General features: G+C 34.3%; 1 protein-coding gene across 6 annotated transcripts in view; it reads right to left on the minus strand.

Annotated features, from left to right (window-relative positions):
- Nucleotides 1–16,074, minus strand: part of PTBP2 (polypyrimidine tract binding protein 2) — a 118,117-nt gene that overhangs the window by 32,398 nt on the left and 69,645 nt on the right. For all 6 annotated transcript variants that reach the window (XM_078155003.1, XM_020999528.2, XM_020999545.2 and 3 more), the window contains 4 exons: nt 14,247–14,419; nt 12,946–13,089; nt 9,410–9,574; nt 9,216–9,326 (listed from right to left, as the gene is read on the minus strand). In XM_078155003.1, the coding sequence (XP_078011129.1) occupies nt 9,216–9,326; nt 9,410–9,574; nt 12,946–13,089; nt 14,247–14,378 (552 nt within the window). In that variant the 5' untranslated portion in view covers nt 14,379–14,419. The remainder of the gene's footprint in view (nt 1–9,215; nt 9,327–9,409; nt 9,575–12,945; nt 13,090–14,246; nt 14,420–16,074) is intronic.

Here is a 16,074-nt window from a genome sequence, read left to right on the forward strand (position 1 = left end):
AAAAAGGAATCTGAGATGGAAGAAAGGAGACATGATCCTTTCTTATCAGGATGCTGTAAGATGCAAGTGTTACAAATGAGAAAGGAGAAGCCAAAGACAGCCATAATGCTACAGCTTAAGAAAAGATATGACACCTCTTCCTGAAAAGGAAGCTGAATGTTCAAAAGAAGCAGCTGGTTATCTTCAAAAGAATTACATAGTAGAGTCAATGAAGATAGCAGGTGAGAGATCACCCAGTAAGAATTAAAGGCAGAAAAAAAAAATCAAAGAAAAGTACTAGCATCTGGAGATTCAAAGGATCATAAGATCACAGATTTGACATAAGAACAGACCTAAGAACTTATCAAATCTCCTCATTTAATCGATCAATAGACAGAGGCCTAGGGAGGTCAAGTGACTTGGGCAGGATCACATGGCTGAGGTGGGATTAGAGTCCAGATCTGTCCATGTCTTGTACTTCATCCACTACAACAGTTTTAGTCATACTTTTTGGTCTAAGGATTCCTTTATACTCATAAAAATTATTGAGGACTCCAAAGAGCTTTTATTTATGTGGGTTATAGGTATCAATATTTACTGAATTAGAAATTAAAACTAGTAATATTTTAAACTATTTATTAACTCACTTAAAAATAACAAATTGCTTACATGTTAACATAAACATTTTTTAAACAACAAACAAATATATTTTCCAGAACAAAAAAAAATTAGCAAAAAGAGTGAAATGGTTTTCACATTCGTAAACCTTTAATGTCTGGCTTAGGGAAAGACAGCTGAATTCTCAAATCTGCATCTCAATTCAATCTGTTGTGATGCTTTTTGCTGAAGTATATGAAGAAAATTGGAACTCACACAGATACTGGAAAGCAGAGGGGTATTTTAATAAGCAAATAATGTCTTAATATTATTATGAAAATAGCTTTGACATCGTGGAGTAATGAAGTCACTATTTGTCATCCTAATAATAACCTAAAAAAGGAATGCTGTCTTATTATAATATATATATATCTAAGACATAATAACCTCCCAACAGTTATCAAAAGAAATGACAATTACCAACCCTCTACTGATTTAGATGGATGTAAATGGTGCTGCCAGAATGAACCTAGAAAGTATTGCCAACAATTATGAAATAAGGTCAAGAATAGGCGCAGAGGCTGAGTTTTCCTGTTGCTCACTGAAGGCAAAGGTGCAAATCCATCCAAAAAGAATGGGAGGGGAAGGCTACATATATGTATACGTGTACACACACACACACACACACAAAATTTCTCTGTCAATCTCCCTCAATCCAAATATCACAGAAAATAGCTATAGTAGCCAGAATGAGGAAGAATAACAAATTCTGGAGTTCACAAGATAATCTAAGTAAGTAAGAATTCAGTTTTCCATAAAAACCCTTGGCCTTAGATGTCTACATAAAAATACCCAAAGTTTAGGCAACAAGAAAAAAAACAAAAACAAAACAAAAACCTAGTAATCCTAAAACAGTTAAAAAAAATTTTTGACCACATAAATAGAAATCACTGACACCTGATGGAATAAAACTCTTGAATAGATCAGTTTAAATAAAGGGGTGAAGGGAAAACTCAAGGCTGAACTGTATATTAAAAAGGTATATTTATGTGAAAAAATCTTGGAAGTATAACGAACAAATTCAGGAAACACAAGAAGGAAACATAGTAGAAAGCATTTTGGTGAAAGTCAAGGGGAGAAGCAATTTTGTCATTGGGGGTGGGGCGAGGAGTCACTACAATATGAGACCTTTCTATTTCATGGTCACAAAGGTCATAGCATAAAAATTTTAACAAAATCCATAGGATTTAGTCAGCTATCAGAAGGATCATTTTAGGGGACAGATAATGTAATTCATTATTAGCCACGGGGGATAATTTAAGAGTCTAAACAAAACAGTAAGAGGATAAGAGAAGTTAACTAAAATCACATGCAAAAAGCTCTGACACCACAGACTTAGCACCAGAAGGAACGTTTCTGAAAAATTTAAAGTAATATAAGAGTATCTAGTACTATCCCAATAATATATATAATCCTTTCAATGATACGTTAAAGCAGAAAAAAAAATAGGTTTTAAGCAATATAGTAGATCCCACTATAAATGGCTCATTTGTTACATGGATTTGATTAAGACATTTCTTCCAAAACATGAAATTTTAGTTATACTGAAATGTTAGTGAAATTTTAACTAGAAAAACCCTGTTTTGATTTATATTCTTAAAAGATTCATTATAAGTTCACTTTGTTAAAGAAATGAGGATACAATTTTTTTTATTTATTTGATTAGCACAGAAATAAAAATGTTTACGGTTATCATTCTGAACCACAATTCTCATTATTTTAAAGAAGTTTTCTACTGTAGACAAAGAAAGTATATACAACTGGTCTATTTGAATACTGATTCCCAGTCACAAGAATGATGAATAGTGTTATTTTATCTCCTTCCTACTCCCCCCACCCCTAATAAATCCTGGCATCAGCTTGTTTGCTGGTAATCTCTTTTTACATGGCCAAAAAATTTTTTTTTGAGTCAAGGGTTCTGATCAACTGATGTTGAAGGATTTAAAAAAAAAAAAAGCTTAGTTTGGTTTCCAAAAAATATAACATGACTGCATACTATAACATCTAGGGTACACTGCTTGCTACCTAAATGCCATGAGTGCCAAAAGTTATTTTGCCATAAGTCACTTGAAAATCCCTCTGAGCAGAGGGATTTATACTAGATTCCAACTTCAAACAAATATAAAGGAAGAAAAGCTTACATTAGGGAACATTTTTGGTATGCTACCTGGAGTGATGATATAACAAATGGCAATCCCACTATAACCTATGTCCTTTGAAAGTTGAGTGTGGGCAAAAAAAAAAAAATTCACATCTTACAAACAACTTTATAATGAGCTTCTCTAAACTTAGCTAGCTGGTCCTGAAATAAGATATAAAATACCTCACCATATTAATGTGTGTACATGTGTGCTTATACACAACATAGGCATTGGTACTTGTCCTACCATTATAGACTTCTTCAAATAGGACCACAGGATTGAAGAACAGGAAGAAAACGCTCTTCATTTTGCAAATAAGAAAATTTAAGGCTCAAAAAAGGCTAAACAACTCTCCAAAGGTCTCACAGATCAGAAGTATCACTCTCTCTTGCTTTCTTTTTTTTTTTATTTGCTTGGTTTTTTGCTAGGCAATGGGGTTAAGTGACTAGCCCAGGGTCCCACAGCTAGTACGCGTCAAGCGTCTGGGGCCACAGTTGAACTCAGGTCTTCCTCACTCCAGGGCCAGTGCTATCTTTTGCTTTCTTTGTATCCCCAGCCCTTAGTATAGTGACTGGCACAGAGTAGGTACTAAATAAATGTATATCCACTGAATGAACCTTTATGATCAAATATAAAGTCCTTTGTTTGACATTTAAAACTCTATATAACTTTGCACCTTCCTACATTTTCCACCCAACTTAACTTTAATCCCCTCCACATACATTATAATTCAGCAACCCGGGCCCAATCAGAGTTCCTTGATTAGACACTCTTATCTCCTTTCTCCAGACCTTTGCACTGGCTGACCCCTATGTCTAGAATACGCTGTCCCTTCATGTCTGTCTCCTGGGGTAGGGTTTCTATTGGGAAAAACCATAAAATATAGCAATAAGTGAAAAGCTTAAACTCTGTGAAAGGTGAAAGCCCAAACATGGCGACCTGTTCAAAATCATAACTTAGAAACAAAGTTACATTTTAGACAATGAGTCAAAACTTAAGATACAATTAACTATGAAAGCCATAACAAGAATATTGTGACCCATATGTGACTGGTACATGATCCATACACAAACTTCTGTTTGGCCATACCATTGGCTTAACTCCCAAGTTCATCACTAAGCAGAAAACCAAAAATATACATCATTCAGTAGTAATGCATTCTATAGCTCCTGTCCTTTGTCTGTTTCCTATAATTACCATGGGGATTTTTGAGGTTCTTAGCAGGGATCCACTAAACTGTCTGGCCTCTGCCCCAGACCAAAGATTACCTCTGTTTTGTAATTATTCATAATGACTGATTAAATTACTACCTATAATCAGTCTAGAGCTCCATGGCCTCTAGTGTCAAAAGAACACCCCATAACTATGGGGGAGGTACAGGGTTCCTCAGCCATGGGAATCCTGGTCCTTACATGTGGCTTCCCTGCAGACTCATCTCTACACCTGTATTTTTCTGCAAGAGGCCTTCAATGACTTCTACCTTTAGGTGACTCCACATACTCTCACACACAGTGTGTATCTATGGAGGGGTGGTGGGGGTGGGTATATTAGATAGATAGATAGATAGATAGATAGATAGATAGATAGATAGATAGATAGATATAGATATAAAAAATATATATAAAGACAGACGAACACACCAACAGACACATAGTGTTTTACATATCATCTCTCCCTTTAAAATTTATGGCCCTTAAGTGCATAGATGGATTTTCACCTTTCTCTGAATCCCTGTTTCTTAGCATATTAGAAGCATTTGATAAATGCCTGCCGACTGAGAGATAAGACTCAAAACACAGATCTTTTTACTTCAAATTCAGTGCTGCTTTCCCAATACTAATTCTTGGTTGAGGACTAGGAAATTAACAAATTAAAAACTTCTAATATTCCAACTATACACAGGAACAGAGATACCGTATTTTCTATTACGATATCTACATATTACATATGTACATAATAATGAGTAACTATGGACTAGACCAGCATTCTTAAATCCTATCAGTTCAGGTTATTTAACCAGCAGATAATACGTAGCACAATTAACAGAGGCAACTAGGTGGCACAGAGGACAGAACAAGTGGGCTTCTGAGTTTGACTCATGCCTCAGACATTTAACTAGCCTAATGTGACACTAGGCAAGACACTTATTTTTTCTAGGAACACTTTTCTTAATCCACATTAAGGCTAGTTTCTTCCCTCTGTTGACTCTATATGATTTATCCTGTATATATCTTCTTTATACACAATTGTTTGTATGTTGTCTCTCCCATGAGACTGCAAACTCCTTGAGAGAAAGCATGGTCTTTCATCCTTCTTTCTATCCCCAGTGCCTGGCACACATCCCAAGTCTGAGAAATGCTGCTGAACGACTGCTTCCGTTTCCTCATCTGTCAAAGAAGGATAATGCAAGCACCTACCTGAAGGAGTTGTTGAGAGCATCAAATGAGATAATACATGTAAAGCACTTTGCAAACCTTAAAAGTGCAATATAAAAGTTAGCTATTATTATCAAAAACAAAGATGTAGGTAGATACTGCTAACATAAATAGACTAATGAACTAAATTGTTTAACTGAAAACAACTCAACAAGACTTCACATAAGAATGGTAATCCAATTTACTTTCCCCATAGGAATTACAACAAAACTTAAGACAAAATTAAGTTTCAAATGTCCCTCTCTCAGTCCGACAGTGACACAGGATAAAAGAATACACGATAGATACAAATAACTATATTACAAAATAGTAACTGGTTAACAAGAATGACAAAAAAAAAAATCAAAAACACTTATTAAGTGCCTACTGAATATACAGAGAATGCTAAGCAATTATGAAGATTTGCTTTAAAAAAAAGGTTCTTTCGCTCATGGAGTTTAAAAACTAAGAAGGAGCATAAGAAACTAATATATACTGTAATTATATATTATACAAGATGTGCTTGAGAGTCAACAAACAGTTGCGTGAGGTACAGGAGGAAGGATTATCAGCTCAGGAGGGTTTAGAAAAGGTATCAGAGAGAAATATTTTGAGTTGGCCTTTAAAAATATGGGTGGGAATTCAATAAAGAATGGAAGGGGAGAGTTGATGCACACATCTAACCTCATGATATTGGTTTGCATTTTTAACAGAATCCAGAAATCATGTGATACAGAACTGGGATAGGATATATTCTAAAAGTCATCTTATCCAAGATCTTCATTTTATATATGAGGAAACTGAGGCTCAGAGAGCCTGATTTGCTAAATGCCAAATAGGTTACATATGTTAATTCTGGGGTCTGAAAGTTAGGTTTTCTGACACCAATTCAGTGTTCTTGTTACTGTACTATTGAGTAACTTTTTTTAAGAGTCACTTGTCCCCAAAGATTGGTAAAAATAAAAGTGAATAATTCTTGCAACTTAAATCTTTAAAAAGGAAGTAAACAAGTCATTTTACTTTTCAGAATCACATTGCTGCACTTTTGATATACAGATGTTCCCTAAATGTACCAAATATATTACTGAAACCCATTCTCTCCTACTGACTCATCCAGGCATCATAGATTCAAGAGCTGGAAAAGCTGGAGGGGATATTGAAATCTAAAAGAACCATAGATTTAGAGCTGCAAGGGGCTTCAGAGGCCATCTACTTAATTTATCTAATTTTACAGGTGAGAAAACTGAACTCCAGGGGGATAAGGTGTAATCTCCAAAGATCACATAGCTAAACAACAGATATTAAATTTGAACCCAGATCCACCGTTTGACTCCAAATCCAGCATTCATTTCACTATACCACCTTGCATTTTTAAAACAAATGATAGCAAGGGCAGATAGGTAATGGAGGTCGAATATAAAAGGAATGGAACGATTTTGTAAGAACAATGTTAGGAATGATAAACTTCAGAAAACAAAAATAAATAACAAATATGGTTAATAGAATGTTGATAGTAAAGATAAATAATGATAGTTACATTTCAAGGTCCCAAGGAAACTGCCAGATGTGACTACTTAACCATTTTAATGACCCATGGAATGGAGAACACAGAAGGTTATCCCAGGGGAAAAGGGCAAACATAATCCCAAATCTCAAATAAAGAAAGAGTATAAAATCTAAACAGTCAGGGGCCTGGGATTATTAAAAAAATTCTAGATCTATTATTGATGGATAGTAAATGAAACACAGCTTCATTACAGGCAGGTGATGCCAGACTATTTCTTTTTTTCTTGAGAGGGTTGCTAAACTAATAGATCAGGGGAATCCTACAGACACAGTTTAATAACTAAATTTAAGCAAAGCATTTGGTAGTCTTTCATTTTATTCTTGTGGAAAAGTTGTGGGCCAAATGATAGCAGAGTAAGGAAGATTTGAAACTAGTTGAATATCTAGATTATAGATTAGCTATTAATGAATTGGTTCAATGGCAACCTGTAAAGACTCCAGGAGAGTCAAAAGGATATATGCTTGGCCTTGGGTTGCCTGTGTCACGTTTATCAAATTTTTAGATGATCAAAGCAGGGAGGAATACCTAACACTGACACACAATATAAAAACACCTCCACAGGCTAAAACAATGAACCAAATTAAGATGAAATTGAATACAGATAAATGTAAAATCTTGCATTTGGGTTTAAAAAAGCAACTCTACATATATAAGATGGAGGTGCAACCAGAAATACCATATGAGGATCAGTTCAAGAAACTGGAGATTCTTAAACTAGAGAAAAGTTGATTCAGAAAGAACATGATAGCTGTCTTCAGGCATATAAAAGTGGATCAACTGGAAAAGGTATTAAACTTGTGTCTGCTTCAGACAGACAATCTAAGAGTAATGTGAGGAAATTAAAAGGGTGCAAGTTAAGTCTTGAAATTAGGACAGGGTTCTCCCCCCGCCCCCATCATAGTTATTTAAAAACAGAATGTGCACCTTAGGTGCACCTACCCCCATGAAAGGGCTTCCGTTAAGGTTAAGTGACTACCCATCATTTACTCCAAGGAAGTGATTCCTGTCCTTGTAATTGCTTTGGACTAGATAGACTCTGGGTTCCCTCCAACTCTGAGATTCGATGATCCTGAGGAGGGAACTGGAGAACTGTGTTTGAATCTTGTCTCGGCTACTTAGGAGCTTTATGAGTCCACTTCTCATAAGAGGATTCTGTTTCTTAAGCTACAGAATAAGGAGATATGACTGGATGGCATCTATGGGAAGTCTTACTTGCAATGTTTATACAGTGCAGCCTACAGTATCACCCTTAAGTGATACTCACTTCTAAAGTTGACAAAAATTCATAGAAATATTAAAATAATGTACATCTTCCTTTGTTCAGATTTTTTTGATTACTAAACTCATGTGATAGAAGCAACTTTTATTCACATTATGAATATATTTCAGTGCTTTTGCTTAAGGAAATCATTTACAGTATAATTTTAAAAACTAAATTAGTTTTAATTAGATAATTTGATGATTTAATTAGTTTTAACTAGATAGTATTATACCATGGTGGGACATCCTATATTGTATGTAGATATATAAAATAATATTTGATTGCTACTAGGTCTAGCTACCAAACAAATCAAAGGAAAAGGATCCATATGTACAAATCTGGACTTTGTGGTGGGAAAGAATCAGAAACTGAGAGGATGTCAATCACGACTGGGTAATGGCTGAACAAATTATGACAGATGAAAGTGATGAAAAACTACTGAGGCAGAGCTAATGATGTAGTGAGGCACCTGGTGACAAAGAAGATACAGTATGTATCCTGGAGCCAGGAAGACTTAAGTTCAAATCCAGCTTCACATACTTACTAGCAGTATGACCCTGGGCAAATCACTTACCCTCTCTAGGCCTCAGCTTCCTCAACTGTAAAATGAAGGAGATAACAACACCTACTTCCAAGGATTGTGGTGAGGTTCAAATGACATATCTGTAAAAAGTGCTTAGCATTACAGTGCCTGAACTACACAGTAGTGCATACACACACAGCAGGCACTATATAAATGCTTGTTCCCTTTCTTCCCCTCTACTGAACTATAAGAAACGATAAAGGGGACTGTTTCAGAAAAACCTGGAAAGACTTCTGAACTGATGTAAAATGAAATGTGAAAAACCAACAGAACTTATAAAATACAACAATACTGTAAAGATAATTAGCTTTGAAAGACTTAGGAACTCTGATTAACACAATGACCAATCACAATCTAAAGGACTTACGATGAAACATGCTATCAATTCCACACAAAGTTGAAAGAATCAGAATATTGATTGAAGCATACTGCTTTTTCTTTCTTTCTCTTTGGATATGGCTAATGGAATTTATTTTATATGACTATACACATTTGTAATGGGGTTTTTCTTGCCTCCTCAATGAGCAGGGACCAGGGGGAGGAAAGAGAGAATTCAGAATAGAAAATAAAATAAAATTGATTTTTTAAAGTTTTTAAAAAGAAATGGACTTACTAATTTTGCTTGTTGTGCATTTACTGGATCACCATATTGCAGCAAAGCTTGGAACTGATTATTTTTAGTAAATGTGATTATCTTCAATACAGCACCAAACTTGGAAAATATCTGTTATATCAAAACAACAAATTACAATCACATCTATTATAAATATTTTAAATTACTTATTTATACAAATAACAAGAGCTTACCTGATGAAGCACATCAAGAGTTACAGGATAGTACATATTATCAATAATTATTCTAAGTACTGGACTCTGGGCTGGAGTTACTGCACTCTCACTAACTGCAGTGCCACTAAGAGGAGTATTTGCTGTCTGTACAGCTGTCACAGCCTGAAGAACTGCCTGAGCACGCTGAAAATTAAAACAGAAAACATTTTTAAGAAAAGCATTCTATTTCACTTTAATTTGACAGTATATTTTCTTTATTTTCCTATATATATTTACTTGAGAACCTTACTTAATATCCATGAGCAATTTAACAGCATTCTAATGCTATATACCCACACTATCCAACACATTTTGCTACTAAAGTTGAGTTCATGAATAGATACAGTGTAATTGATCTTCATTTGAGGTCCTGGTGTGACATCCAGGAGAAGACAGGCTGTAAACACTTAGAGAAGAAGCTTCAGAACCATGGGAAAACCGTAAGGGCTGGAAATATGGATTATATGATCATAGAATATAAAACTAGAAGGGGCCCTTAGAAGTCACCTAATCCAAACTCATTATTTTAGAGATTAAGAAAATGAAGCCTGAAAAGTTAAGTAACTTGCCCTCTGAGCCTAACTCTAGTCTACTACATCACATGTGTACTTATTAGCATAGAGGTAATGAAGCTACAAAACTGAGATTGTAAAGGGATTCCATATAAATAGATTTTGGGTGGAGTGAAGAGGTGAGGATGGAGTAGCAAAATGGCAGGATAAGGATTTCTGTATGCTATGCCAATAAACTTTGCTGTATTTTTGTGTACACGTATGTGTATGAATATATTAACATATATGTACACAATCTGTCTACACATGTGCATAGGTATATAGACATACATGTGTATGCATACACAACTATGTCGATCTATCTGCATGTGCGTATATACACATATAGTACATATGTATACACACATACATGCTAATGATCCCATTCTGGTCAATGAGAGATTCTTTTTTTTCCCCTGGGGAGTGTGGAGGGGGAGGGGGCCAGACCTCCCAGAAATCAAGAGAAATATTTAAATATGAAAAACCAACTGGTAATGAGATAGAGACTGAAAACACAGGCAAGAGCAAATTTAAGTTAATGATCACTTTAAGGGCTTAAGGAGACAATGAACTAGTGAAGAAGCAGCTGAAAGAAATAGGAAGATAACCAGGAGATTATGGTATTTAACTAGCCAAAGGAGGAAAGAATCATCCAGAAGGAAGCAGGGAGTGCAATGATGGCAAATGTTGCATAGATTTCCAAAAAGAAAACTGAAAAAAGACAGCTGGATTTGACAAATGAATCATTAGTTACTTTGGAAAAAAAGCGTTACAGACATGGAATTCAGATTTCAAAAGTCTAAGAAAAGAGTGAGAATGAAGAAGTAAAGGCATTAGATACACACAACTTTTTAAAGGAGTTTGTCGATGAAAGGCCAGAGAGAGATAAGATAGTACCTGGCAGAGTTAGAAGGATCAAGTAAAGGCTTCTTTTAGGAATGGAAATAATAAAGAATATTTATAGAAACATGGGAAGCAGACTGCAGATGACACTACTGGAGGAAAGAATGGGATATGATCAAGGGCAGAGACAAAAGTAGAGGGAGTAGTTTTACCAAAGCAAGCAAACATTAAACACCTACTGTGTGTTAAATACTGTGCTGGTTGCAGGTGACAAAAGGAGTAAAGAGTCCCTGCCCTCAAAAAACTTACATTCTAACAGGAATGGAACATATACATAACTAAATACAAAGTAAATGAAAGGTAAAAATTTGGGGGAGTGTGAGCACCGAGCTAATGCAATCAGGAAAAGCTCATGTTGGAGGAGGAGGTTGAACTAACTTTTGAAGAGATCTGAATGAAATCTGAACTCAATTCGTCCTGATTCTAGGTGCAGTGCTCTGTCCACTGTGCTGTACAGAAGAGAGTGGAGGCGACTGAATGGAGAAAATGAGGGATCAAGGGCACATGAACTGAAATGAGAGAGAAGAACATACTTTATGTTAGAAAGAATAAAGGATAGGAAACTGTGGTTGGAAAGTAAAAGTTTGAAATTCAGACTCTTGAAAGTGGGATGATTATCTGCAACAGGATGAGGTCCCTGAGTATGACAGCAAGGAAGGAAATAAAAAGGAGTGTGAACCTAGGTGCTAAAATGTCTGAGGCCATAAGGGTAGAGTAATGGATGTGGAGGTAGGAAGACAGAGGTTGGTACAAAAACACTGAAAGGAACAGAAGGAGAAAAACTGGTGTTAGTCTGCTCAGACTTAAATATACAAAGAACAAGCACTAAGACATATTAGCATATAACCTATGGGCCAAGGATTCTTTCTTATCCTTTGAAGAAAATACTAAACTCAGATCCTGTTATTGCTCTTTCTGGGTGTGAACTTTAAAACTATTTCCTTGTCTTATTCATTACTATTTTTTGAATCTTGCTATACCAATCTTAAAGTAATAATAGCTTCTATTCACATTCAAGACCAAATCTAGTAAACACTCAATTCTTTTTGTAAGGGAAATAATTAATGAATCTTTAAAAGGAACTTTACTGTGAGAAACGAAGGTGAAATAAAGTCAGGAGCAAACCTGATAACATATTTCTCATTTAAAGCACTGGCAACTGTGTTGACATGAAGGGTTTATATTAATAATTAAGCAAGTCCTATTTAATTAATTACTGCTTATTATTTCAAATTAAAACATCCAGGTAGAAACAACATGCTGATTCTGCAAATTCCAAAACATCAAATTTAAATTCTTTCAAAGAACCTTAGAACATGAAAAAGAAAAAAGTTTCAAAGCATTTCCCAAATATTAAATAATTCATCTATCAACATGCCCCAAGAAATATAATAGAATACCCTTATAACAACAACATAATGTGAGTTTTTACATTGGTTATCTTATAATGCCCAAGCAGAAATAAAATACTGATGGCTTGGTAAGTATATAACAACAAAAAAATTTCAGAATTTTAGATCCTCTAAAAATATTCACAGTACCCAAATGCATAACGTATAACACATCAAATTACAAAGCTACTAAAATGAGAATAAGAGCTTAACTTCTATGACACAAAGAAGAAAATCATTTGGCACTTATAATTCATTAAAAGAACAAAGTAAAAACTAAGAAAAAAAGGAATTTAATTTGGTGGACTTTTATAAGTTGATAAACAATTTGAAACTGTAAGTTCCCCTCATTTTAAGACATATTTATGAAAGGGGCATATAGCAAATATTTACAAATCAAGTGTAAATGCACAAGTTTCTCTCACTTCAACAATTATTCCCCACTATACCCCTTTTTCTAAGTTATGATTTTTTTTCTGTATCAGATTTCTAATAGTGGGGCACATCTGTAGAAAATATCTTTAAAATTGGATGTTCTAAAAACCTATTTTATGTCTACTTACTTTTTGTTATATTTTTAATATCATATGGTATATATATATAGACATTTAAATTCATATATATGCATACATACATACATACATATATATATACATATATATATATATACCTGGTTTAATGTATTATCTGTCTTTAATTCTTTATGATTGGAGTATTGGATATATATGGGTTGGTTTCGAAGATGAGGTGTCACAGCAGAATAGTAATTAACCATAGTAATCGCTGCTTCTTCTGTAGCTAGTTCCAAAAATGCCTACGGTAAAAAAAAATTTTTTTTAAATTATGAATTATCTTCAAAACAAGCTTCAATAGCAACACAGTACATGTTAACTAATAAAGCAGTCTTCCATAAAACACATTTTAGTTCCCATTTACATAACTCCACACATTATATTTCAAAACTGGGCACCTAAAAACCGCAAACTGCAATGATAGAACTTTAACTCTCTACATAAAGCATTTTCAAATAATTTCCCCAAGGGGGCAGCTAGGTGGCACAGTGGACAGAGCACTGGCTCTGGAGTCAGGAGGACCTGAGTTCAAATTCAGCCTAAGACACTTGATACTTACTAGCTAAGTGACCCTGGGCAAGTCACTTAACCCACTGCCTAGCTAATAATAATAACAATAATAATAATAATAATAATAATAATGATTTCTCCAAAAATGTACCCAGTAAAGTCAAAATTTAAACTTGTCATTGCCAAAATACTTTCATTGTCATAAAGTAAAGAATATAATGAGTCAAACTGAAGCATCTTTCTGCATTCTGAATTTTAAATAAAACTGATTTAAATTAATAGTTTAATGCAGAATAGAAACAATTTAGAATATTATCTGAAATTCAGTATCAGCAAATCACTAAGAGAAGTGATAACTAAGTTCTGGGAAACTGACATCCAAGAGTTTTTTTTAAAATACCATTTTCCTAATAGATTTTGCTAGCCTTGCTTTAGGGACAATGTTCTGTTATTAACTCAGGCATTGGTATCTTTAGTTCTCACATCACACATTAGGTGTATCTCTAAATGCAACACTTAGAAACAAACTTCTCTGGGAATTTAAGAAGACAGAGGATTACCTTGGTATGATCAATTTGTCTTTTAACTGCTTAAATTCCCCTGTTGTCCCTTATAATCAAACTTCAGGTATCAAATGGCCTACTACCAGAGGTTCTATCCTGTGTAGAGCATTAAAGTATTAATTACTTAATACAAAATTTATTTTATATTATTCCACAATCTCAATCTCTATAACAAACCCTTTGTATTCACTGATAGTGATCAACTAAGTTATTACTAGGTTACTGCTCTTCTAGGGTATATCAATACCCACAGTCTCAATTTCTTAGCTTTTCAAACCTGATGAAAAGTATGAGGCTTAAAATAGTTAGCCCTAAAAGAAATATACCTGATTTTTTCCTTTCAGCATTAGGATGTTGGTTACCTTACCAAAAGGTAAGCCTAATGCAATAACTTCTGTTTCTGTCACTTCACCAGGTAATTTTCGAATATGAAGTACACGGGAAGGGGCCCCATCCATTTTATCTTCTCCCTTGAATTTCTTGCTGTCATTACCATTGGCTGAAAGATATTTTAAAATTAAAATTCATATGAATATGTAAACATTTAACAAACATCAAATTTTAAAATTATATTTTCACCACACATGTGAGAATATATCAAAGCTACATTAAAACAAACAACAACAAAATTTCAAATAATAAATGTCAAATGATTAAAGAATCATTATGAATGGTACTATGATTGTTTCTGAAAATTCACAAGCATGCTCTCAAAGAAATGGAGAAAAATCACTTTATCAACTTCTAAGAAAAACATTACTAAATATTAGTTTTGCTTAATATATAGTGCTGAACCATAAAGAATAAGATAAATGAGTAATACATGAAGAAATAATAAATTAAAATTCAAGAGGTTATTTAAAAAACTCAGTGGACAGAAGATTACATATTACATACTGACTTTTACAATATCATCAAGGGACAGTGTAACTTGGCGGACAGAGAACTGCCCTTGAAGCCAGTAAGATCTAGGTTCAAGTTTCTGACATATTGTGACTCTGAGCAAGTCACTTAGTCTCTCAGTGCTCTAAGACTCCAAGTTGCAGAAAAGGTGGTTCCCTCACCTTAGGATTCCCCTGTATCAATGAAATCAGAGGATCATTTCCTATCCTTATATCTCAATAATTTTAGTACCATTTGACACAGAAAAATGCTGTACAAAATAGAAACATCATGTGTGACTAGAATATCTTAGATTATAATTTTAACTGAGAAAAAATTATTGGGAAGAGGACAAGAATATTCACAATCCATTTCAAAGGAAAAGAGTGTGCCAAAATGTACTGGTCATTCTCAATAAGGAACATTATGTCTTTATCCCAAGTCCTTTCTCATTGACATTATCCCCAATCTATTTACTCATATCTATGATCAATTATATCTATTTTAGCTTCACACCTATCATAAGTCAAAAGAAAAGGAGTATGAGCCAAACATTTCTATTAAAGATCCCAAATATTAGGTCAGAAAACCAAACAGTTTAAAAAGACAAAAATTTGCTCAGGTTGTTGGGTCCCGCCTTCATCCCGCTCCCTTGAACCAAAATCAGTATGGTAGGTGATATGATTTATCTGGCATATAAATTGAAGAACAGGTGAGCATAGGGAAACTAGACAGTTTTTGACCTCTTCTAGAGACATCTTCTGGTGTGACTTCTATCTTTGGTTTAAAGAGTTATGAATTCCTGGATCACACAGGAATATTCCAAAGGTCCATCCCTCAAAAAAGTATCTATGTCACTGTTACCCTGCACTGGCAATGAGAAACACAAGAACCATAACAGAAAAATAAGATTTATATGCTCAGAGGATCATAGGTATTAGAGGGAGAGTGGAAAGGAGGAGGGTGAAAAGGTACTGTGGTTTTTCATCTCTAATTTTTGACTTACCTAAAAAAAACCTGGAAAATGTTAAATATTTTGGCTTTTTTCCAAAAGAATGAAGAATACAATGTTTGAGATAAGATATTCATCTGTGGGTATGTATCTGACCTTTAGTTCTCACAAAATTATTTCTCACAACTATTCTATGATAGGAAGATTATACAAAAACTATTCATGATATCAAATCACTAAAATCACACTACTACAAAGTCTCTGGATAAAAGATTCAAATTCAGACTTGTCTTAATGTACTATATGATTTGCCTGAATTA

Source organism: Phascolarctos cinereus, unplaced genomic scaffold, assembly GCF_003287225.1.
Source record: "Phascolarctos cinereus isolate Bilbo 61053 unplaced genomic scaffold, phaCin_HiC Scaffold_5;HRSCAF=322, whole genome shotgun sequence".
NCBI classification, from domain to species: domain Eukaryota; kingdom Metazoa; phylum Chordata; class Mammalia; order Diprotodontia; family Phascolarctidae; genus Phascolarctos; species Phascolarctos cinereus.